The sequence below is a fragment of the Vanacampus margaritifer genome, chromosome 15, assembly GCF_051991255.1.
Source record: "Vanacampus margaritifer isolate UIUO_Vmar chromosome 15, RoL_Vmar_1.0, whole genome shotgun sequence".
Taxonomy (NCBI): Eukaryota; Metazoa; Chordata; class Actinopteri; order Syngnathiformes; family Syngnathidae; genus Vanacampus; species Vanacampus margaritifer.
The window spans coordinates 17,177,905-17,202,182 of NC_135446.1; the positions used below are offsets into that span (position 1 = coordinate 17,177,905).

At 39.5% G+C, this 24,278-nt stretch overlaps 1 protein-coding gene across 3 annotated transcripts in view; it reads right to left on the reverse strand.

Moving 5' to 3' along the window:
* The window catches only part of dock11 (dedicator of cytokinesis 11), a 32,862-nt gene that overhangs the window by 2,868 nt on the left and 5,716 nt on the right, over positions 1–24,278 (reverse strand). Inside the window, exons 6-50 of one of the 3 annotated variants that reach the window (XM_077543527.1) lie at positions 23,635–23,730; positions 23,429–23,563; positions 22,939–23,122; positions 21,719–21,798; positions 21,515–21,598; positions 21,287–21,427; positions 19,841–20,101; positions 19,613–19,735; positions 19,446–19,528; positions 19,245–19,367; positions 19,049–19,125; positions 16,850–17,034; positions 16,709–16,774; positions 15,092–15,184; positions 14,621–14,744; positions 14,429–14,541; positions 14,269–14,352; positions 13,161–13,250; positions 12,971–13,092; positions 12,813–12,882; positions 12,126–12,251; positions 11,948–12,019; positions 11,729–11,875; positions 11,576–11,659; positions 11,390–11,501; positions 11,047–11,085; positions 10,204–10,385; positions 8,650–8,751; positions 8,493–8,568; positions 8,277–8,365; positions 7,822–7,945; positions 7,674–7,740; positions 7,538–7,585; positions 7,301–7,446; positions 4,631–4,746; positions 4,418–4,555; positions 4,150–4,332; positions 3,969–4,082; positions 2,754–2,969; positions 2,623–2,680; positions 1,809–1,915; positions 1,609–1,731; positions 1,422–1,535; positions 1,197–1,343; positions 910–1,120 (exon numbers count right to left, since the gene is read on the reverse strand). In XM_077543527.1, the coding sequence (XP_077399653.1) occupies positions 910–1,120; positions 1,197–1,343; positions 1,422–1,535; positions 1,609–1,731; positions 1,809–1,915; positions 2,623–2,680; positions 2,754–2,969; positions 3,969–4,082; positions 4,150–4,332; positions 4,418–4,555; positions 4,631–4,746; positions 7,301–7,446; positions 7,538–7,585; positions 7,674–7,740; positions 7,822–7,945; positions 8,277–8,365; positions 8,493–8,568; positions 8,650–8,751; positions 10,204–10,385; positions 11,047–11,085; positions 11,390–11,501; positions 11,576–11,659; positions 11,729–11,875; positions 11,948–12,019; positions 12,126–12,251; positions 12,813–12,882; positions 12,971–13,092; positions 13,161–13,250; positions 14,269–14,352; positions 14,429–14,541; positions 14,621–14,744; positions 15,092–15,184; positions 16,709–16,774; positions 16,850–17,034; positions 19,049–19,125; positions 19,245–19,367; positions 19,446–19,528; positions 19,613–19,735; positions 19,841–20,101; positions 21,287–21,427; positions 21,515–21,598; positions 21,719–21,798; positions 22,939–23,122; positions 23,429–23,563; positions 23,635–23,730 (5,275 nt within the window). Of the gene's footprint in view, positions 1–909; positions 1,121–1,196; positions 1,344–1,421; positions 1,536–1,608; positions 1,732–1,808; positions 1,916–2,622; positions 2,681–2,753; positions 2,970–3,968; positions 4,083–4,149; positions 4,333–4,417; positions 4,556–4,630; positions 4,747–7,300; positions 7,447–7,537; positions 7,586–7,673; positions 7,741–7,821; positions 7,946–8,276; positions 8,366–8,492; positions 8,569–8,649; positions 8,752–10,203; positions 10,386–11,046; positions 11,086–11,389; positions 11,502–11,575; positions 11,660–11,728; positions 11,876–11,947; positions 12,020–12,125; positions 12,252–12,812; positions 12,883–12,970; positions 13,093–13,160; positions 13,251–14,268; positions 14,353–14,428; positions 14,542–14,620; positions 14,745–15,091; positions 15,185–16,708; positions 16,775–16,849; positions 17,035–19,048; positions 19,126–19,244; positions 19,368–19,445; positions 19,529–19,612; positions 19,736–19,840; positions 20,102–21,286; positions 21,428–21,514; positions 21,599–21,718; positions 21,799–22,938; positions 23,123–23,428; positions 23,564–23,634; positions 23,731–24,278 lie in introns of those variants that run through there. The other 2 variants (XM_077543528.1, XM_077543529.1) reach the window with 2 other exon arrangements.

Consider the following 24,278-nt stretch of genomic DNA (forward strand, 5'->3'; position numbering starts at 1 on the left):
GCACAATAATTATAAAAAAACATGCAGCATCCAATACTTTGAGATTCATTTTCTTCTACCTTTCACCTTTTGTTTTTTGATTTTTTTTCTCTCTCATTTTCATACATTTTTAGACTTTTCTATCTTTTAGTCAAATTTCTGACATTTTGGGCAATTTTTTGGTCATTTTCTGCCTCTCTTTTTTGGGCAATTTATTGCCATTAATAAAAAAAAACGGCCTTTTTTGCTGTCAATTTTCTGACAAATTTCTGGCAGTTTTGTGGAAATTTTATGGTAATTTTGGGAATTAATTTTTTTGAAATTTTTTGGTTACTTCTTGAACATTTTTCCGTTGCCTTTTCTTAAATACATTTTCTGACCTTTTTTTTTGGGGGGGGGGGGTGTCGGTGGTGGTTGCGTAAATTCTATGTTATTTTTCTGGATTTCTTCTTTTCATTTTGGACATTTTATAATTACTTTTTTAACAATTTCATTTCTGACTTCTTTTTGGCAATTTTCTGTATATTTTATGACATTTTTGATATTTAATTATAAACGTAAAAAAATAAAAAGAAATTAATTTAAAGAATATTTTATCTAAAAAATAATAATAAATACGTAAAAAACATTTCTACTCTTTTTTTTTTTTTTTTTTTTTTTTTAAAGATCCACAGGGAGCCACGGGAGAGGTACTAAAGAGCCACGTGTGGCTCCAGAGCCGCGGGTTGCAGACCCCTGGCATAGTTGAATGCTGATGAAAGAGGCAGACAGGAAGGAGGAAAGTATCTGAGAAAAAGATAATTAGATTGAAATTACAGACATAATGGCCAGCCATTTGTGCACTTAAATGAAACGGATACGCCCTGAAATGCATTCTGTGTGTTCATCATTTGACTGCTGATGATCCAAGTTGATGTTTGTTCCCCTTACTTGCTAGCACGGTCTTCCTTTTGCACTGTTCCTCCACGCCGCCGTGCTTCTTGCCCGACAACGTGTACGGCGTCTCAAACACGAAGCGATTAATGTTGTGGCACTTCTCAAAATCCGTCTTCTTCTCCGGCGCCTCCTTCTCCTCAAAGTAGGGCTTGACAAAGGTCACCTGCACGTAGGCGAACTTGGGGTCCAGATCTTTAGGGTTCACCTGAGGGGGGGGGGGACGCAAGCTCAGGTATGACTTGTTTTCGGCGTGACTGAATTGGTAACAAACTACAACGCACTTTATTGGAGTCTTGAATGCTCTTGACGTTTTCAGGTCCAAACTTATCCCCGTAGAGCGTCAGCAGGCGCTGGGAGATTTCGGAAAGGCCGGTGAGTTTGGGCTCTTTGTAGATGTACTCCTTTCCGTCCTCCTCCTCGAAGAAACCCTACACAAAACACACACTTGCTTGAAGATGTGATGAAATCAAAAGTTGTAGTAGTAGTAGTGGAACACACACACACACCTGTCCATAGAAGGCGACTCTGAAGTAGGTCCCGAGTAGCCTGCGACCCGATTGGATCACCTCCATGACTTTGTTGTAGGCTCTGTGCAGTGTGTTGTACAGTCGGCTCAGTTTCTGCAAGGATGCGATGGCGTTGTATGGAGAGATGCACACGACCACATGCGATAATTGTTGCGGTTCCACTTACCTCGTACTCGTGGCGCTTCTCGTAGCAGGGGATCACCAGTTTGGCGATGTGCGTGATGAGCTCGTAGCGCTCGGCTTTCCACAGAGCCTCCACGCAAACCTCCAGGTGCTCCACGAGGACCTCCTGAAGAGAAGCGCGGGGAAAAATCAAAATGGTTGAATTCATGACAATCAACACTTTGCGCGAGGGCTTCAAAGAACCTCGGTGTAATAGACGTCTTGCATCCCCGTGTCTTCCTTCATGGCGGCTTCCTCCTCAATATTAAGCGTGACCTTCTTAAATGCGGCGAGCCCGCTCGGGAACAACTCTGTCCGTTAGGAAGCAAAGGCAAAAAAAAAAAACAACCAAAAAAACTGTGAAAATACAGTATGCAGGGATGTGATTTGACCAAAGTGAAATTATCGGAAAATTTAGCCGGGGGTCTGGGGGCCGCTGGCACCCAGCTAGGTCCAGGGCAGCGCCGTGGTGGGGGGACAAGGGGGCTTGGAGCTCATGGGTTTTCCGTGTTTTTAAGTACTTTCAATGCACTGACATGACAAAGAAATAGACAAAACAACAGCATAAATTTTCAATGTATATTGAACTATCCCATATAAAATGGCAGTTTTAGTCAACTCAAAATCAGTCACATTCAAAAACATTGGACTGCCTTTGCTCTTAAAAACTATCACTGAGAATATCATCATATCTAACTAATGTGATTACTAAGTTAACACATAAATAATGTTGAAGAGTTCAAATTTCATGAACAAATAATTGTATCGTGACCAAATGAAAAGTAACTCATATTAGAGCATACCACAAATGTCTTTGTTATAGCAGAAGATGTTATCTGTCGGAGTCATGTGCATACACAATGAACTACAAAAAAAAAAATCAAATAAAATAAAAAAAAAAAAATCAATTTTTTTTTTTGGGGGGGGGGGAGATAAAAAAAAAGCGGAATTCCGTGAATTAGCGGAAAAATCACATCCCTGAGTATGTTGGATATTTTCAGTGGGCATTCCATCTTACTTTTCCTGTGCAGGTATTCAGCAACCAGCGCAGCCACATGAACGTGACACATGGCGGCCTATGAAAACAATCACAATCACGATGAGCGGCAATGCAAACGCTACAGTCAATTTGCAGAAAGCAAATTCTACCTCGGAAAGATCGTTATTCTTGAGGTGCGCGCGAGCCATGCTGTCGAGCCAGGTGCGCCTCAGCTCGGGGGTGCTGGCATAGGACCGGGCCAGGCTGTACTGCAGGTCCAGCAACATTTCCGGGTCTTTCTCATGCTCCCTCATCTGGGCTGTGGCCATCAGCACCGTACGGATGCGCTTGGTTAGACCCTTGACCTCTGAAGGGAAGCCTGTTGACTAAAGAAGAAAGATGTTTTTTGTCATGAATGAGTGATGCCACAGTTATCTTTAAAAAAAAAAAGTAACCTAGTTATTTTACTAATGCCCTGACTTTAAAAGTAACTTATAACTAGTTACTTTTAAAATTAATTAATTAGTAACTAAGTTAGATTACAAGTTACATTCTAAATGATGTTAAACAGTTGCTGACAAGCCAGCTAACCATAAATTTGACAACCGTTTTGGCCAAATTGGCAGAACATTTTTAATAGTGATGTTTAAGAATAAATGAAAATAACCATGTTTTTAAATGAACATGAGTAATTATTTATGGATTACTTTTATTTTTTTTAAGTATTTATAGGCTTCACTTAACAAATATATATTTGTTTAGGCCGTCTGTTTTAGCCTGACATTTAAATGTTTATATTGTCATGGCAAAATTGATATATAATTTTTTATATTTTTAGAATGTACACCCCCATTTTTGAATTTTTTTTTATTACGGTAATATGTTCTATGCAGTCCCTCTAATATGGTATTCTGGTTAATATTGCGTTGAGTTTCATCCATCTCAGGGGCGGCCATTTTGCCACTTGCTGTCAACTGAAGATGACATCAATGTTGCTCAGGTCTGAGGTAACAACCAATCCGAGCGCAGCTTCAGAAAACAGGTCAGCTGCGATTGGTTGCTGCTGAGCCCTGAGCAACTGTGATGTCATCTTCAGTTGACAGCAAGTGGCAAAATGGCCGCCCCCTGAGATGGATAAAAACAGCTGGATTTGGTTTCACAACTCATATTCCACAAATGTAATATTAATCAGAATGTCATGTTCAGACTAGTGAGGTCACATATAACATATTATTGGTAAGAAATGTTTAAGGTGGACTTCCACTTTAAGCTTGAAAGTGTTCCTATTCATATATTATTTTTTTATTTCACCAATTGTGCTTCTTTAGCCGACAAACTCAAAATAGCGACTGGATTTTAATCTTTGGACATGAACCTGCCAATACCTTCATAGCCTTGTCGCTGTTTGCAAAGTTGTTGATAATGGAAAGCGATTCTTGGAAGCGCGAGCTTCCACTGAGCGCCACGTCGGAGATCAGCTGGCTCACCGCGATGATGATCTGGCGAGAAAGACGAAAGAAGGAGAAATATCGCCGGGCTAAAAGCAAAACTGGGCTTGGATTTTACCTGCAGGTGCGTGCGCAGGAAGGTCTTCCTCTTGGTGTACTCGTAGTTGTTCCTCATGAGCAGGTAGAGCAGCCCCGAGGCTTCGGCCCTCAGGGAGGCCATCTTGGACACGCAGCACTTGAGCACTTCGCAGCACAGAAGCTCGCAAAGGGTTACGCGACCTTTGAACAGCACTGATGGGAACTAAGAGAGAGCACTTTGGTCAATGTTTTTCTTCTCAGACTGACAGCAACATTTTTGATCTTTGCATTTCTGCAGCTGCACCGACCTTGCTCATGAACGCCCGCAGCGCAGCAAACACGTGCCTGAGGGCGGCTTCTGATTGGCTCACTTTGAGGAAGGTCAGGTAAACGTCAAACACCTTCCTCATCAGCGGGTTGTGGCCGTCGCTGTCCGTCAGCTGGGTCTGACAACAACACAAGTGAAATATTAGACACAGCTCTCACGCAGTTAACATGAGTGTGTGACTGTGTGTGTTCACCTTAAAGCACTGGATGAAAAGTGAAAGGACATCCAGGACACTTAAGCAGACCTCAGTGGAAATGTTGCCCTCGAGCAGGGCTTGGTGATGGATTTCTGCTTCGGATGCCCCCATCCCTGAACCCCCACCAGACAAACAGACACACACACACTAACTAAATTTGACTAATCCAAGCAGACAAATAAACTGTCTTTCATATGAATCCATGGTTCATTTGCCTGAATTTAAGTGTAAGCCTAACCTATAAAAACAAAACGTTTATATATACTGTAATAAATCTGATATTTCTTATTGTAGGCATGTTTGATATCACTTTTTTCACACCGATTTTAATACATAACATTTCCAAAAAGGAAAACAACTATAGTTCATTTGAAAAGAAAGATCCATATTTCCCAACATAGTATTTCCACCTAAAATTGCATGAAATTAATGCCAATTTTCTATTCTTCTAATGACTACTTCCTGCTTGTAAAATAATTATGGAGGACCAAAAATGCTCAAATAAAATCAATGAATAAAAGTTAAAAATAAAAACAGATATGACACACTTGAGACCGCCCCCTCATTTGAATAACATTTCATGCTGACATTGTCTGCAGCATAAAATAAATAAATATTTTCTATTTATATATTTATTTATTTCCACATTTATTTGTATTTCTTGAATCCCGTTTTTAATTTATGTATTTATTTTTACTTGTATATTGTTTTTATGTCCTTTTATATTGTTGTTTTGTATTTAATCTTAAAATTATATTTTTTATATCCGTTTTTATTTTCACTTACAGTCATTTCTGGCCTATAAGGCGCACCTGACTATAAGCCGCGCTAGCTAAATTTGGGGAATACTGCCGCAGGTGTTTTAATGTTGCCGCACCGGGTTCCCGCTACTTTCTTTTCCATAATGAGGGTGCAAATTGTCTCGCTCTTGTTCTGTCTCTTCTACTGTATTTGGGCTCACTTGGTTTGTTTTGCTCTGCTCGACGTTCTTGCGCTTCCCTTACAGTGCACCCCCACTTGTGATCTAATGGATACCTTTGTATTAGCCGCGGGGTCGAATGCAAGTGAAAAAAAGTAGCGGCTTATAGTCCAGAAATTACTGTTTTTATTTTGGCAGTTTTGGTCCTCCATAGCCAAGTACCAATACCTTGAAATAAGGCCTGGTATCGGCCCTCTTCCATCTCTAATTGTAATACAGACGCTCCCCTACTTACGAACATTCGAGTTACGAACAACGGTACATACGAACATGTCTGCGCGTACAGTATGTCGAAAAATGTTCGGAAAGAGATGCTGTAAGTTCGATTTTGTATTGCGCGTAGTGCTTCTTTCCGCCGCTAATACCGACGCTTGGCGCTGTGAGAGCTCATTGGAGGCTCAGCAACGTGTCGAGGAGGAGGAGGAAGAAAACGCCGGTCCCCATGAAGGAGGAAATAACTTTTGAAGCCGATTCCAGCGACGACGAAGAATCTCTCATGATATAAAATCCTCCTCTTCCTCCTCCTCCATCATCTCCTTAAGCATCGAGTACATCTTCCAAAAGTAAGTTAAACTTCATTTTATTTATCTTAATACGTACATGTACATACTGTGTGTGTGTCTTTCGCTCTCTCTCTCTAACATACGTAGTACAGTACAGTACTGTACGTATTCTCTCCATTTTATTAAAAGTTTTTTTCAGTACAAACCAATGCAGGTTACTTGTACAAGCCTTAAACATACTTATATAAACCTTCAATATACTTATATAGGCTTTAAACATAAATTATAATGCAAAATATAGCACTGAAGCAACTTACGAACAAATTCACCTTACGAACGATGGTCCGGAACGTAACTCGTTCGTAAGGTGGGGAGCGTCTGTATAGTTAATTTTAAAGAAAGATCCATATTTCCCAACATAATACTTTCACCTAAAATTGCATGAAATTAATGCCAATTTTCTATTCTTCTAATGTCTAGTTCCTGCTTGTAAAATAATTATGGAGGACCAAAAATGCTCAAATAAAATCAATGAATAAAAGTTAAAAATAAAAACAGATATGACACACTTGAGACCGCCCCCTCATTTGAATAACATTTCATGCTGACATTGTCTGCAGCATAAAATAAATAAATATTTTCTAATTATATATTTATTTATTTCCACATTTATTTGTATTCCTTGAATCCCATTTTTAATTTATGTATTTATTTTTACTTGTATATTGTTTTTATGTCCGTTTATATTGTTGTTTTGTATTTAATCTTAAAATTATATTTTTTATATCCGTTTTTATTTCCACTTACAGTCATTTCTGGCCTATAAGGCGCACCTGACTATAAGCCGCGCTAGCTAAATTTGGGGAATACTGCCGCAGGTGTTTTAATGTTACCGCACCGGGTTCCCGCTACTTTCTTTTCCATAATCGTACGGAATGTAACTCGCTCGTAAGGTGGGGAGCGTCTGTACAAATTTAAAATAATTTTTAAAAATCGCAATTAGGTTATTTTTCTAAATCGTTCAATCCGACTTTAAAAGCTCCATACAAATGCCAAGCATAGCCGATAAAGGTGAAACCACTATTAGTCATGAGCATGGAATGTATGATAAACATGAGTCAGTGCGGACATGCAGATGTAACTTGTTAAATTAGCCAACAAAAGTGAGTACAGCGTGTGTCCCACCTATGTTGAAAGTGAGCGAGGCCTCCAGGGTGCCGAACTGGTTGATTTTGGTCTGAATGGTGCTGGCTCGGTTGCATCGCATGGCCGGCATTGTCTGAGACTTCCTGTCTGGGGAAAACAACTTTGAAGCGCACACCTCCTGATTCCTTGATAGCACGCGCACGAAAGGGAAACAAAAAACAGAAATCAGCCACGTTACAAACAGGTTTAGAGGTTAACACTGCTAGGACAACTCACCTGCCGATGTTCCTTTTCCCAATGTACCGAAACTGAACCAGACAGATCCTGTCAATCAAATGCAAGCAGCTTAGCTTAGCATTGCGATTTCATTCTGTTTTCATTGGCGACATCTGCACATTTAAAAGTGACTCACTCAAGCAAACTGAGAAAATTCATAACATCTTGAGGGTTAAGTTTGTTCCAGTATGCAATGAGAGTGTCTGTGGACAAAAAGCATTTTTAATACAGTTTAATGATCATTTTCAGCGTGTGATTTGTGCAGCGTGTTGCTGGTCACCGACCCTCTGACAACGTCTTGGCGACGTGTAAGAAGGTGAGCAGGAGGCCCCTGATCTCATAAGGGCCCAGTCTGCTCTTGGGGGGCCCGGCGGGACTGCTGCTCATGGTGGAGCCCCGCCTCTGCAGCTGCACATGCAAAAAAACAGCATCATTCAGTCTTTGTATAAATAATGATTTATTTCTTTATTACATTATTAGATGATAAACTAAGGCGGTGTCTTGTTGACGTTATATATTTGTACCAGCGTCTTTGCAATGTGAAGTTGAAAGGTGAAACTGTATCAAGTAAATCATTAAGCTGTGCTCGAAACAGAAGCTAAGATGCAAATGAAAAATACAGCATTATTCAAAACGGTGTGTGTATTCGACACGTGTGTGCGTTCCATTGATGATTAACTAGTCAATCTAGGTTAGATGTTGCCAGGGGAACGCCATATAGCTATTAAACAAGTCTCACGTCAATGCTATCCGGTGTCCCAGGATCCATAAAGAGAGATCCTCGGGAGTCTTCCCTTCTCACGACATGGCCATTAAGCACGGGCAGGCCTGATAACAACAAAAATATTATCACCACCAAAATCAACGACACCTTCTCAAAACAGATTTGACTGAATGCCTTCAAATGGTTTCCCTGGAAAAAAGGTTGGAAGGTGCCTTGGGGCAAAAAACTCACCGTGGTCTTTCTCCATGGCTGTGCTTATTCTTTTGCTGTCTGCAGAACTGCATGACATGAGGTCGTCTCTCGAGCCCTGCAAGCAACAAGTCCACTTTGTAGAATTAAGTCCGATAAAAAAGGTTCTGATTAGAAGTCCAATTCGAGGGGGGCTCACGTTGAGATTGGAAATGTATGGCTGGGCAGACAGTTGCTTCAAGTTCTGGAAAAGCAACTCAAACAGTGGCAGGTAGAGCAAACAGATCCTGGCTTGTTGGTTCTAAAATAACAAATAGAAAAAAATCAATCACAGTAGTACAGAAACTACAAGTCTGGACCTACCAATGTGGAGTCAAACATTTTTGACTGGAAAATAGATGCAAATATATATGTATTCAAATACGTTCATATTTGGAAGTACATTTGAACAACTTCTGCTTGCGCATTATGGGAAAAAACGGCAAACGGAAATTTGCATTGGAAAAAGCCCAGCAGAAATAATAATAAATCATAAAAATGACCAATAAACAATGAAAAAAAATAATCATACGTATTATGAATACTCGGGAAAAAATGCGGAAGAAAATGCTACTTTTTTTACCTTTTAGCCGAAATACATGTACCGCCGTTATGTAATCAGATTTAAAAAAAATAAAACCGTATTCCGTTACAGTACAGGAAAAAACATGTAATCAGATTATAGGTACATTTATTAAAAATGGGGATTATTTCAAGGGATTACAATTCCTACGACGAGAGTGAGTGAGAAAGAGAGAGAGAGAGAGACTTTTTGACGTAGTGTCAGGCACGCGGCCTGTTTAAAAGGGTTCACGGACGAAAAGGAGGAAGTAAGTGGCGAACGGTAGCCTATTTACGGTTTGGAACATGACTTGTTGAAGGACTGATTTAGCTTTAACAATGAAAAGTCGATCCTGCGGCATGCTAGCTTTTTTTTTTTCATAATGTGAGTTACATCTTCCGAACAAATATCCCTCCCACCAATTCACCGTAAAGTTCATTTTGCCTTTAATGTCACGCATGGTCATCCTCATAGCATTATTAGTGCATGCGTGCGTGTGGGTGAAATGAGCTACCATGGGAAATGTGCTTTTATAAGCATAAAATCTATCTATCTATCAAACTGTGAGGTGTGGTTGCTTCTCAGTGATCAATCAATCAATCAATCAATACTGTACATGCATTTAAATGGTTGCCAATTATACAAGGATTTTTGCTATTGGTAGGCTGCAAATAGCAAGGGCGCACTGTATAGAAATATAAATTGTGGTGATATTTATTTTTATTTTGACTTCATGAGCGTACTTGGTATTGGAGTAATCCAAAAGTAATCCAAAGTAGTTACATTACTTTAATATTATGGTATATGGACTACATTTTTTAGCAGGTAACTGACTGGCATGTCATCATCATTGCTCTCTTTTTTTTTGTATGTGGGTGTGTGTGTGCGTGCGTGCGAGCGAGTGTGTGTGTATTCATTAGTTCACCTAAAACCTATTAAAAAATCCCATACCGTTCACCTAAACCGAACACTTCCAGCCAGAGTCGTGAGGCCGTCAGGAGACCCGAGGAAGGACCAAAGAAAAGAAAGGAAAGTGAAATCCAGGAATACATTTTAAAAGTAACCCTACCAACCCTGCCTTCAAGTACGTTCGAACATATTTGCCAGTCAAAAATGTTTACTTCACATTGTCAGACCTCCCGCCACCCTCACCTTAAATGCCGTGTAGCGATCATCCATGGCATGTTTGATCAGCAGGTTCTTGAGCGTGCTCACGGCTAGTTGCCGTACCTCGGGCCCTTGCTGCAGGGCCGCCGCCACGTCTCGGAGGAGCAGGCCCACTAAAAAGTGGTTGCGGCAGTAGTCTTCGGTCAGGCTGAATTCCAGACTTTGCTCTGCGGTTAGTCCAAGAGAGTAAGCGGCAGGTCAGTGCCAAGCAATAAAATGAGGAGTTCAGAACTGGTAATGAAATAATATAAGGACGAGGTGAAAAGTACAAAACATGATTAACTTTGAAAAAGCTAAATAGTAAATAAATCCCTATGTGCAAGTGGTCATGATGTAAGCAAACATTTTTCTTCACACAAATTGAACAATTCAATAAGAAAAATTCAGCTTGATTATATATTTCCTGAAGCAGGAAATGCACAATTCCATATGTTTGCGCTGTGCAAGCAGCATAAATGAGCAGAAATCTAAAGAAAGAAACCAAATGTGTGCAAAGCCATTATGCTGTGTTAATATCATAACAGGCAGTTTATCCCAGAAAACCCAGAGTTATACCCAGTGGAAATGATTAGCTCTAACGAGAGTGACAGAGCTCGATCCCTCACTTGAACATGTATAGAGAAATATTTCCATTAAGAGTGTGAGTGGATTCCCGCAGAAGCAAAGCTCATCTCCTCTACGGCACAAAAGCATCAATTCAGCATCGGCCCCGTGCACTTGGCGAGCGAGGGTTAATGGAGGCGAGAGTGCAGAGAGCCGGAGGAGGTGCCGGTGTTGGCGCGAGGCGGGAGGCAGCGGTAAAAGGACGGCGCGGTGAGCATCACCTACCTACTGGGCCAAAAAGCTCCGTCGCATACGGAATAAAATCTGACCACAAGCAAGAAAAAAAAAACAGACGGGAAGGGTTTTGGGTACAAATAAATAAATCGGGGAAGCTGGTCACAATCCATGCAGCGTTTCCATAAAATGCTTTAACATGACGATTGTGATGACACGCTGTGGTCCAATCAAATGTAATTTAAGATTTTTTTTTTTTTAAATAAACAAGTGTTCCTCAAGAAATGTCCAGAGAGAGTAGAACTGTTAATAGAGGATGATTGTGGGGGATGCAGGTGAGAAAGTGGGCGTGGCAGACCCGCGGTCTTCGATTGGGAGAGTGCAGCTCGCTCACCTTGCACCCTCTGCAGCTTGGTGCGCCCGAAGGCCATGGGCAGGTTGAGTGGAATGAAGTGCTCATGATTGCACACCGCCATCAGAAAGTCAAACTTCATTTCAGTCAGCACCTGCCAGAGAGACACGCATGCACGTTGAGTGTTCCGCGCATTTGCTGTGAGAGATTCCGTGCACGTGTGTGTACCTTGGGATCTTTGAAACTGAAGTGGCACATGTAGTGATTGATCAAACCAAAAGTAAATCCCCGGTTCATGAAGGTCAAACACCTCTGAGGAGAAGGAGGGGCAATTATGAAGTGAAACTGCGCTCTGGATAAGATTGGAATTAGCGTGCGCACCTTGATAAAATTGGCCAAGCTCAGGTTGATGCAGCGGGCTTCCTCGGGGATCTCCGTGTGGCGAATGGTGATGTGAGGCATGATGGACAGCACCAGGGACTGCAGCGCCTGATGGAAAGTGTCCGGGAAACGCTGGGCCCGTGGCATCTGAAAGCATGTTTTCATCAATATTACATCAGATTGTTGATTTATCATTTATGAGATTAACCGAGTACCAACCTTCATGCGGTGGTCCTCTTGCAGGTACAGGGCCATTGATTTGGCCATTGTTTCAAAGAAGAACCAAGAATACTACGGATAAAAATGATGAAGATGTTTAAATATGACAAAGGTATCCAAAGTGATTCTATTGGCAAGTGTGCCACCTGCTGTTCAATGTTCCGACAACAACTAGCACCTTGAGCAGTTTGTTGCTGGTGTTAAAATCCGCCGTCTGCTTGAGAATGGCTGTGACCGCCGTGGCCAATACGTCGTGGGCACACGCTGCGTTCCCGGGTGCAAGGATTTTGGATACAAACACATACTGTGAAGAAGGCAAAAAAAAATTACATTATGTGGCATATACACTCTAAAAACAGTTGGGTCAAAAATAACCCAAATTGGGCCAAAAAGTGGCCAAACAACGATGAACCCAATGACCCATTTTTTTTTTCAATAGAAGAAGTAAATTTGTGGGTTGTGCATGAAAAACAAAAATTTTGGTAAAAAAAACAACAACCCCAAATTGGGTCAAAAAGGGACCGATCCAAAGTTTTGGTTTACTTATTTAAACCAAAAACAAACCCAAATTTTGGGTGGATGAACCCATTGTTTTGGCTTATTTATTTACTTTGTAAACCATAAAGTTAGTCGAATGAATAACCCACAAACAACTTTTTTTTTTTTTTTTTAGACCGACCAAACTTTTTGGGTTATGCATGGAAATGAAAAAATTGGGTCAAAAGCATAACCCAACCCAATTTTTGCGTTGTTTTGTGTGTTATTCATTTGACCTATATTTTTGGTTGAAATGGTTAACCCAAGCATTTGGTCCTTTTTTGACCCAACTGTTTTTTAGAGTGTAAAAACCACAGAGCAACCATACCTTTAGAAAAGAGCGCAGGTAGTTTTCTAGCCCTTCCTCGTGACACCGAGATACGATATGTATGATAACACTGCAGGGACAGAAAAGGGGATTGACTCGTGACTATCAAATGCAAACGATGGATGGACACATTTCGCACAAATAACCGATTAACAGACCGAAGCGAGTTGACAGCAATCTCCTGGCCTTCCTTGGTGGCTGCCAAGAGAACCTCAAACAGCTGCATGAGCACAGTGGGCAGGAAGTGGACCATGACGTGCATCTCCATGGCGTGCAGGCACTGAGGATGGAGGGATGAAAATAGAACCCAGAGCACATATTTCAAAACATCTTCATCCAGAGTCTGACCTTCAGGTATCTGATCAACTCTGCCCGGTTGTCCTCTGAGGTGTTCCTCATTAGTTGGCAGTGCAGGAAGAACTTGTGGAGATGGAGGTCCTGTAGACGAAACGGCAAACTATCAAATATCCATAATACCACAATCTAAAAAACAGTTGGGTGAAATAATAACATTATTTGGGTTCATTTTAAACCAACTAGTTGGTCAAAAAGGGGGCAAACTGCCACGTCAATATGACCCAAATAATTGGGTTATTCATTTAACCCAACACGCAAAAAGTGCAGTATGTACCATGTATGTATGTCAATGGCTGTTATGGCCGCCCATCGTACAAGTTTTTCAGATTTGACCTGATTACTCAACTATGGGTTCATTTAACCCAACAATTTGGCTACGCTCATAAAATGTGCCTCAAATAATATGACATATCACAAACAATACAGGAATGGTGCCGTTTGAGCCATATTGTCCAATAAATGGTTATCTGACCCAAATAATTGGGTTATTCATTTAACCCAACACGCAAAAAGTGCAGTATGTACCATGTATGTATGTCAATGGCTGTTATGGCCACCCATCGTACAAGTTTTTCAGATTTGTCCCGATTACTCAACTATGGGTTAATTTAACCCAACAATTTGGCTACTCTGATGAAATGTGTCTCAAATAATATGACATATCACAAACAATACAGGAATAGTGCCGTTTCAGCCATATTGTCCAATAAATGGTTAATGGTCAATCTGACCCAAATAATTGGGTTATTCATTTAACCCAACACGCAAAAAGTGCAGCATGTACCATGTATGTATGTCAATGGCTGTTATGACCGCCCATTGTACAAGTTTTTCAGATTTGGCCCGATTACTCAACTATGGGTTAATTAAACCCAACAATTTGGCTACTCTCATAAAATGTGTCTCAAATAATTTGACATATCACAAACAATACAGGAATTGTGCCGTTTGAGCCATATTGTCCAATAAATGGTTAATTTGGCCCAACAATTTGGTTACTCACAGAAAAAATAACCCAGAAATTTGACCCAACCCATGAATTGGGTTGACAAAATAGCAACTCTTTTTAGAGTGCATGAAGAAGAAGCAAGTCTTTCACCTGAGCATATATCGTCGATACAACACGGCTCCTCATTTTGAATAGCGGCTTTGCATTTTCCACCCACTTGATATCTGGCTGGGACTGCGTATGGGAATGTTGACATTTTTAAGCAAGTAACAAAGCATGAGAAAAATGCGGTGACGTGCTTTTCACAAACCTTTTTGGTGTCCTGACCCAGATATCCAGAAGGCAGGGACGCAGCGACGGGCAGCTGGAGTTCTGTTGAGTGCATCCTGCCGTCTTTCAGCAGAGGCAACCAGGAGTAACCAACTGACAAAAAATGAGCAAGAAAGTGAAGAACAATACTTATAGGCATTAACTACAAAATAGTATTTTTTTTAAAACATACCCAGAGACTCCACAGCCTCTCTCTTCTTACTGCTGGTTTTGCTACTAGATTCGCAGCTAATATGGTAAAAGGTAAAGAGGATGTGGTGCCTCTCGTGCAAGTGGACGGGTAACTCCATTTTAACCTGTAAGGTCCACAAGGGGGCAGCAAATCAGCTAAATAATATATAAAAATACTACAAAAGGCATGTCAGTGTAAGAAGGTGCAGGGGGTGGGGATGCGTGTGTCTGGTCTTAAATTCCTAATCCACTTAATTTTCAGACCATATGGGAGGCCTTCTGCCTTATCCTGACTAACTCTTTCACTCTATGCGCGTGCGTGTGTGTGTGTGTTCACACTAAAACAGATTAATTGGATCATCTCAGCAATAGCATGGCAGTCCCAAGGGAATTTGAGGCTCAAGGATCCTTATGAATTCGTCATACGATGGCATAAGAAATTGTTGGGATTTTTTTTTCGGAAGTATCTCACCTCATCATAGAATTCTGGACTTTGGTTGTGGTGCAAGACAGCTGCGTAAGCGCCGCTGGTGAAGAGTGAGTCTCCTGGCTTGCCGTAGATGCACTGAAGCAAAGAAATACATTAGAGAGAGAATTTACAACTCATACTGAACGTATCTTCTAAATTAGGAGAGAGGAAGAGAAGTCTCGGGAACATGCTGCCTCGTACCATCATAGAAAAACTGCAAGACTGGATTGGTGATAAAGGGTCTGATGGGAGGCCAGATTACCTGCTTGAGTATGAGGGCGGGGGCGGGGCTCCAGGTGCTGGCTCATATCTTATGTGCCAGTGTTTTCATACTATCATGGTACAACATGAGGTTAAAAAAAAAAAATAATTCAAGTTTAGGTGTCACTGGTCAAATTTGAGCTTGTAAAAGGTATATACATTGAAAAAGGGATTATCCAAGGCTGCTAAAGGCGGGAAATACAATGTCTCCTGTCAGCACTGCACCGATTCCACCAGAATGCCTTGATCAAAAGCATTTAGGAATGTCTAGACGGAGCGAGTTCAAACAACAATCCACTGTGCTTTGATGGCAGTTTCCACCCACAAATAACAGTGGGGAACGGTTTTGGAGAAAGAAAAAAATCTGTCGAGTTTTATGCTGATTTTTTTGCTGGTTAAAACTAAAATTGGCATGCTGATTACAAAATTGCGGCAATTCCGTTTTTTTTTTTTAGCATGTCACCCTCCCGATAGGCCAAATTGCACTGGTTAGTTGTAGTAAGACTGTAGTAAGAAAAGCTGATTACGATTGGACTCATTTAGAGCTCTAGATGTTTGCTATCAATATCTGCAAACAGAAAATTGTATAACAGGAATTAAGGGGCTTTCCTCTTAACCTTGTAACCATGGGCATACCGTCATACCGTTGTTGTAAGTTATATTTTGTTTTATGTTATTGTTCAAAGCTTGTCATTACGACTTTGTGTTTGATTTACTTACATACACATTTATGTTGAATTTTTAAGAAAACTGGGATCCTATTAGCTAAAAAAAAAAAAAAAAAAACTCGACGTGTCTGAGAAAAACTGAGATCCGTTTTGGATACCACACCTAAAAATTGGTTGCAAACAGCCGTCAGACCTAATTCAACAAAAATTGTGTTTCCTAGTGTTTTCTCTTAGCTCTCAGTTTTCCCTTTCCTGCCCCCCCAAGGACTGATTTGACACTTTTTCATTGACATCATTCTTACCTTTTTCAACCCCTAAAATTTCTTTGACATATGTTGTATGTGCCCCCACTATTGCGTTTGTGGAATATGAACCGAGCAGCAAAATCCACCCATTTTTATCCATATTAATGGGCGGCCATTTTGCCACTTGCCGTCAACTGAAAATGACATCGCAGTCGCTCGGGTAACAACCAATCAGAGCTCGCCTGTTTTCTGAGTTTGGTCATGTGACATTCGCAAGCTGAGCCGTGATTGGTAACTACCTGAGTCCTGAGCAGGTGGATTTTGCTGCTTAATTAATATTCCACAAATGCAATATTAATCAAAATGCCGTATTTAAGTTTTTGTTTTGTCTTCCCTTTTACTACTCTAACAACTAAGCCAGCGAAGTTGCTTTCCGTGCCTCTCACCTTTAAAGGGGTTGCACCTTCGTCGTCCGAATCCCGGAACTGTATGCAGACGGCAATGTTTCTAGCCTAGCAGATGCAAAGCATTCACATGCATTAGCACATACACAAATAAATCCTCAATGCTATGTGAAATGCACACACCTTGGTGAAGCTTTTCTGGTTATCATATTTGAGTTGCAGAGGGTAGACGTAGAGTTGGTTCTTGTAGGTGGTGAAGGGGTAGTTGTACTTGGCCTCCTCGGGCAGGAACTCCTCAACTTCCGCGGATACACGCTCGCAGCTTTCTTCGAAGGGCTTCACAGGAATGTAAGAGGACGTCACCGTGTCTGGGGAGAGAAGCGTACACACCATGTTTTGTGCGTTTACAGCAACCTTTTTTCTATCTCGCAAATGTTTTGTTTGCATTCCAACGGCAGGAATCGTGTACTATTCTTTGATGTAAATCGCACAGATCTGAGCATATTCTCAGCGTGAAACCTTTTCTCTGACGTATTAAGAGATCAGAGCAAAGCTTGGCACAGCATAATTACTGGTTATCGTGACTCTGTCCTCCACAACATGATGGATGGACACATTTTTTTGGTTCAGACATTCCAATTTAACCACATTTTCTGTGGCAAAAAAAAAAAAGCAGGATAGAAAAAAAATGCATTCTAACGGAAGCGTATTGCATTCACTTGGAAAAAAAAAAGTCCTGTTTTTCTGACTAATTTTTGGGGGTAGTTTTGTTTTTTTGAGTATTTTTTCTGTTTTATTGAATATTTTTTCCGTGTTTTTTTTTTTTCAGTTTTAAAAAATATTTTTTTCACCCTGTTTTTCAGAATATTTTTTTTCTGTTTTTCTGAGTAATTTTCCGCTGTTTTTTAAAATAATTATTTTTCAGTTTTTCTGAGTATTTTTTAAAAGGGGTTTTCCCTCAGAGATTAGAGCATAAACCACAATACAGTATATGCATTCATTCCTTTATTGAGAGCCAGTAAGTAAACATGACCATCTTATTGCATATGGAGATATGCGGGAAAGTGTCCGTTTCCGCTATTAGCGAATCTGCAACAAGTCACTTGGAGTTCAGATGTAAAAATAATAAAAATAAAATTACTCTGAAAAACAGAACACCAGCTCTGTTTTTCGGAATATTTTTTTTAATATTTTTTTTTCTGTTTTTTTGAATACTTTTTTTCAGCCTGTTTTTCAGAAAAAAATTTTGACAGGAAAAAAATATTCATTAAAACAGAAAAGAATATTCAGAAAAACAGAAAATTAAATTAAAATACTCAAAAAAAACAAAGCTCCCTAAAAAAAATTGTCAGAAAAACAGGAGTTGTTTTTTTTTTCTCAAGTGAATGCAATACGCTTCCGTACATTCTAAATAATAAAAACCATTTAAACAACTTTCCTCCCAAGACAAGATGTAAAAATAATAAAAATAATAAAAATAAAATTACTCTGAAAAACAGAACACCAGCTCTGTTTTTCGGAATATTTTTTTGAATATTTTTTTTTCTGTTTTTTTGAATACTTTTTTTCAGCCTGTTTTTCAGAAAAAAATTTTGACAGGAAATAAATATTCATTAAAACAGAAAAGAATATTCAGAAAAACAGAAAATTAAATTAAAATACTCAAAAAAAACAAAGCTCCCTAAAAAAAATTGTCAGAAAAACAGGAGTTGTTTTTTTTTTCTCAAGTGAATGCAATACGCTTCCGTACATTCTAAATAATAAAAACCATTTAAACAACTTTCCTCCCAAGACAAGCTGTAAAAATAATAAAAATAATAAAAATAAAATTACTCTGAAAAACAGAACACCAGCTCTGTTTTTCGGAATATTTTTTTGAATATTTTTTTTTAATACTTTTTTTCAGCCTGTTTTTCAGAAAAAAATTTGGACAGAAAAAAATATTCATTAAAACAGAAAAGAATATTCAGAAAAACAGAAAATTAAATTAAAATACTCAAAAAAACCAAAGCTCCCTAAAAAAAAATTGTCAGAAAAACAGGAGTTTTTTTTTTTTTTCAAGTGAATGCAATACGCTTCCGTACATTCTAAATAATAAAAACCATTTAAACAACTTTCCTCCCAAGACAAGAGATTGCACAATGCTGCTGTGTAAGAGACAAAATAACACAACAGCAGTGCAACCGGTGCCCCAATGTGTGATTTTTAGATAGTGTTGCACCATTCCGGGCAAGGGTGTGACAATAACCACTACTGACTTCAATACACCGTCTTATCTGCAAATCTTTTTGATAAGCCTGTTGCCTTGGATAGAACAGTGAGATATGCAGCATTTATGTTGAAAGAGTCTGCTTGTGGCGCGTGGAGAAAGGAAAAACATACTTGAAAAGTCAGGTGGGACACACTCAATGGTGACATTTAGCTGTCCAGGGATGGTCTGAAGCTTGCTTTTCTCAGGTCTGAAATCAAGATAAGCATTCAAATAAATGTAGAAAAGAGCATATATCCATGGGGGGTTGAGAAAGACATTTTCGAAAGCATAAAAAGTTAAAATAATTCAGGAGTGTCCGTGACTCACTTCCTAGCGTCAGCCAGCAACTTGATGATGTCATCTGTGGAGATTTTTCCGCTGTCTTGGCGGTAAAGGGGAGAAAACTTGCCATCCATGTCGAGACTCCCTTGAGCATCCTTGAACACCTGCCTGGTGAGGTGACACATGAAATTCATTGGCGGGCCTCATGTTCGTTTTGGCCAGGTTACATTTTTGTTGGGGTCTTACTTAGCAGCCCAAGCAAAAGGCATCCTGTACTGGCCCAGGCGTTGGCATGTCTGTTTAGCCGCCTTGAGGACTTTCTGAGCGGTCTGGGATGACATGGAGGCCGACATGCAAGCCGATCAGTGGCGAGCATAATGTTAAGTATATTATATTTGAGGGCAAACAAAGACCTTGTTGGCGTCCGAAGTCTTTATGTATGGCTCGGCACAATTGGTGATGCCATTTTGCAACACCTTCTCCACACGGGCCACCAGAAAGATATCAGCGTGGGGGTTGGTTACTGAAAAAATGGCCTAGAGTAGAAAAGAAGACTTGAATAGGAAATCTGAGGTTGACTGTTACGAGTTTCAGATTTGTTTGGAACTATTGTTGATAAGAGATTACAGGCATGTATGTACCTGTGTAGGGGAATGCAGCAGAGCCTCGGACACTCTCTGAAGAACAGGCAGGCAGTCCCCTCTTCCGGAGTCCCTGCTCATTAAAAGCCTGCCTCCTCCTCCGCTGCCTCCCTCGGAATCTGAGCAAGGCGAGAGCTGGCCCGCGGTGTCGGTCAGCATCTCCTTCACGCAGGGTGGGTTGAGGTCCACGTGGAAGTCGGCAGAGATCTTACAATTTTTGGAGATGTCAAAAAGTGCCAGACTGATGAAGAAGGGCTCCACCTGAAAATGAGCAGAGGGAAGGCACAGGATTGTTCATATCAACTCATTCACTGCCATTGACGGTTATAGACGTCAAAAATTAATTTGAACTATTTCTATTAGTTAAACATTTTTTTCCACTTTTGTTAACAAGAGTATGAAAACCTAGATTTTCTATTATTGTACATTTAGAACAAGTATCAAATATGTGATTAATCGTGAGTTAACTCATGAAGTCATGCAATTAACTCATTCACTGCCATTGACGGCTATATACGTCAAAAATTCATTTGAGCTATTTCTATTAGTTTAACATTTTTCCCCACTTTTGTTAACAAGAGTATGAAAACCTACGAGAGAAAAAACAGCATTCAGAACAGATATCAAATTTGTGATTAATCATGAGTTAACTAGTGAAGCCATGCGATTAATTACGCTTTGAAAAATGTAATCGCCTGATGCTCCTAATGTTTAATAAACTAATTAACTAAAAATTAATTAAAATTACTTTTTTTTTAAGATGAAGAAGAAAAGATTATAAAAAATTAGCTGCGTCAGGCGATTAAAAATGTTCGTAATTAATCACATGACTTGACTAGTTAACTCACGATTAATCACAAATTCTAAATCTGTTCTAAATGTTCAATCATTTTTTTCTAGGTTTTCATACTCTTGTTAACAAAAGTGGAAACAATGTTAAACTAATAGAAATAGTTCAAATGAATTTTTGACGTCTATAGCCGTCAATGGCAGTGAATGAGTTAATTACAATCCTATTTTTTTATTGTAATTAATCGCATGACTTCAATAGTTAACTCACAATTAATCATAAATTTGATATCAGTTCTAAATGTACAATACAATTTTTTTCTAGGTTTTCATACATTTTTTTATATATATATATATATATATATATTTTTTTTTTTTTTTTTTTTGTATGTGGGTGAATATGTGTTTTCAAACTCTTGTCAACACAAGTAGAAAAAAATGTTAAAAAACATAGTTAACGTCTTTTAACGTTTTTGGCGGCACTCATTTGGATTTTACTAAACGTTATTAAACGTTTTTGGCGGTCAAAGAGTTAAACTAATAGAAATAGTTCAAATTAATTTTTGACGTCAATAGCCGTCAATGGCAGTGAATGAGTTAATAATTCACACATTTATAAGGAGGGGCCTATAGTAAAACATAAGAGTGATGGCGTACGTTGGTAAGGACGGCGTCACCCTTTTCACTGACGCAGCCCTGGAGACTGAAGGTGAGATCGTGGCAGCCAACCACGATACGGCGGCCGAAGCGCTCCTCAAACGGCTTCACGTCCGGTTCGATGCCGGAGAAGTCAAGTCTCTGGGGAGTGGGTGAGAAAAGGTCAAATGGTCAGACCATCAATACATGAATAAATAAATAAAAAAAGGGGACAAGCGTTCTCGCTACCTGTGTCTCAGGGTCCAGAGAGAAAAGCTTTTGCCTGCCTTCGTTCCGGTTCATCTTATTGAGCTGGTCTGTTTCCCTCGCATACTACACACACACACACACACACACAAAGAGATTGAGAGGTGTTATTCCTCCCTTATGCCATAAAACAAAATGGGAGCAGTTCTGGGATATATTTCAATGAAAGCAGCACAATTTCTGTACTTTTGTGAGTTCAGGTTGTAGGTTCCTCCCTAGACCTTCTGGCTGGCTCTCACTTTTACCTTGGCAGCTCGTGACATCATCTGATTGGACAGAACAGTTGTCGGGAAAGAATCATTAATAACGCAGACGACGTATCTGAACCAGTTTTAATTGAACCAGTTCAAAAGACTTGTTTGCATTGTTTTTGTAATCTGACCTATGACAGGTTTGGTAGAATTTTGCGAAGTTGTCGTATTGAGTGCTTTAAGAAACGGCAAGTCAACCGAAAAATGTTCTTTACAATATGTTGTATGCGCCCCAACTCGTCTAAACACGACATTCGGATTATTATTGTATTTGTGGAATGTGAATAAATTAGCAAAATCCCCAAAATTTTATCTATCTCAGGGGGCGGCCATTTTGCCACTCGCTGGCAAAATGGCTGCCCCGTGAGATGGATAAAACGGGAGAACAAATTATTGTAAATAAATTGTTTGGGTTGATTTCTCTTTTAACAACTTTAAATGAAGTAGATAAATAAATTGTCTTACATATTAATTCATGCTTCATTTGCCTTTATTTTGCGTAAGACTAACCTATAAAACCAAAAAATAATAATTGTTACATTTAGGGGTGTTAGAAAAAAATCGATTCTGCAAAATATCGCGATATTACAGCGCGCAATTCTCGAATCTATTCAATATGTGGCCGAATCGATTTTTAAACATCAATTTTTTATGGGAATATTTAACAAAACGTCTTACTTAGGGTTAGGATTCACACATTAAGCATGGAATAATGTTATATTAATGGAATATTAAGCCTTAATATTTTATTTGAGTGCTGTCCAAACATGAAACAGACTGCAACCTGAATTTTCAGATAAATAAATACATTTTCATTCAAATCTTACAGTGTACATGTACAAGTTTACTGATTAATATTTTCTAAATTTGAGTAAAAAAAAAAAAAATCTATTTATAGATTTGTATCGGGATTAATCGGTATCAAATCGAATCGTGACACGAATCGAAAGGTACTAGACAATTCACACCCCTAGTGATATTGTTTATTTTAATAATGTATTCCCTGTGTTTGTTCAAAATTACACGAGACGAGGACCTTGACAAAATATTCACATATCAAATCGCAATTATATTATTGAGGGGGGGAAAAAAATCTAATTTTGACTATTTTTCAAAACTGTTCAGCCCTAATTTCTTGTGTTTTCGTCATCTCACCCAAGGAGCCGTCCAGGGACTCCCCTCCGTTCCTCCTCTCCTGGCAGGCCTCGGTACTGTTCTGCAAGGCCTGTTTGAGCGTAGCCACCCACTCCTCCATCTCTGCTTCACTGTCAGCCGCCAAAAAGTGGCTGTAGCGGTCCTGCATCTTTAGCTCAAAGCCATTCCGCCGCATTTTAGGGCTCTGGAGGAGGGGGAGAGATTTATAGACTTTTAACAGGTAGAGAAGGCCAGGCCAGCTCATAATATCGATGAGCAGCTCAAATGAAAGATGGGGGTTTTAATCCACGTGCGCAGGAATGAATTACAAGCTTTCACACCAGAGCCATTAGCCAGAATGAGTCTCCTCCCATTCATCTTGTGAGTAGCCTCATCTAACAAAAAGCTTTCCGGGAGCAGGCAGCCACACACGTGGCAGGATGAGAAGCAAACCGAATGGCCCCTTGTGTTAAAGTACAACATTTAGCATATGCTGCTAGCTCCATCTAACCTGAATGACATCAATGCATGAATCCAGATAGATGGAGCCTTTGGTTTCCTTGCAGTGTTTCTCATCCTTGTACGAGTTGAGGATGTAGGAACCGTCCGGGAGCTGGGACAGGAAGAAGTACCTCCTCTTGAACACCTGCGGTGACGATGATCGCAATGAGAGGTCTGTTGTGTTTTTTTTTGTGCGGATGGTGGCCGGTGACTCACCCTCATGGAGACAGACAGACTGCTGTTAATGTTGGCTTTCTGAAGCCAGCCCTGCTTCATGATGCCGGCCCTCTGGGAGCACAGCGACGACGTGTCCTGACGCAAACAAACATACTATTATTATATTGATCACACTTCGAGGTTGAATTTCAGTGTTGCTTACCATATACGATCAGGAACGACAGACTAGAAATTATGATAACAGAAAATGGACATTAATTTCATGCAATTTTAATATCTAATATATATAATTATCTGTCATTTTTTGGGGGGAATTTTTATGTATCAAAAATACTAGTGGTATTGGTACCGGTGACTACTCATCGGTCTGAAAATCTCTAATTTTCATTTCCAAAAACAATTAAAACAAACTAAAAATTTTTTTTAAAGTAACTCACTATAATTACAGCGAAAATCTCCTTTGTTTTCATTTATATTAATAAATAAAATGCATGAGCTTCTGGGGATCGATTGAAAATTTAAAATGATGAATATATACATTTAAAATTGAAATGTTTTTATTTTAGTATTGCTGTAGGTCCGAATAGTAATTTGAGAATTGTAGTACTTTATTACACAATACTTAAGTGACTTTTTTTGTTACAATTGCCAAATATTTAAAAAATAAAACTAGGATGAATAAA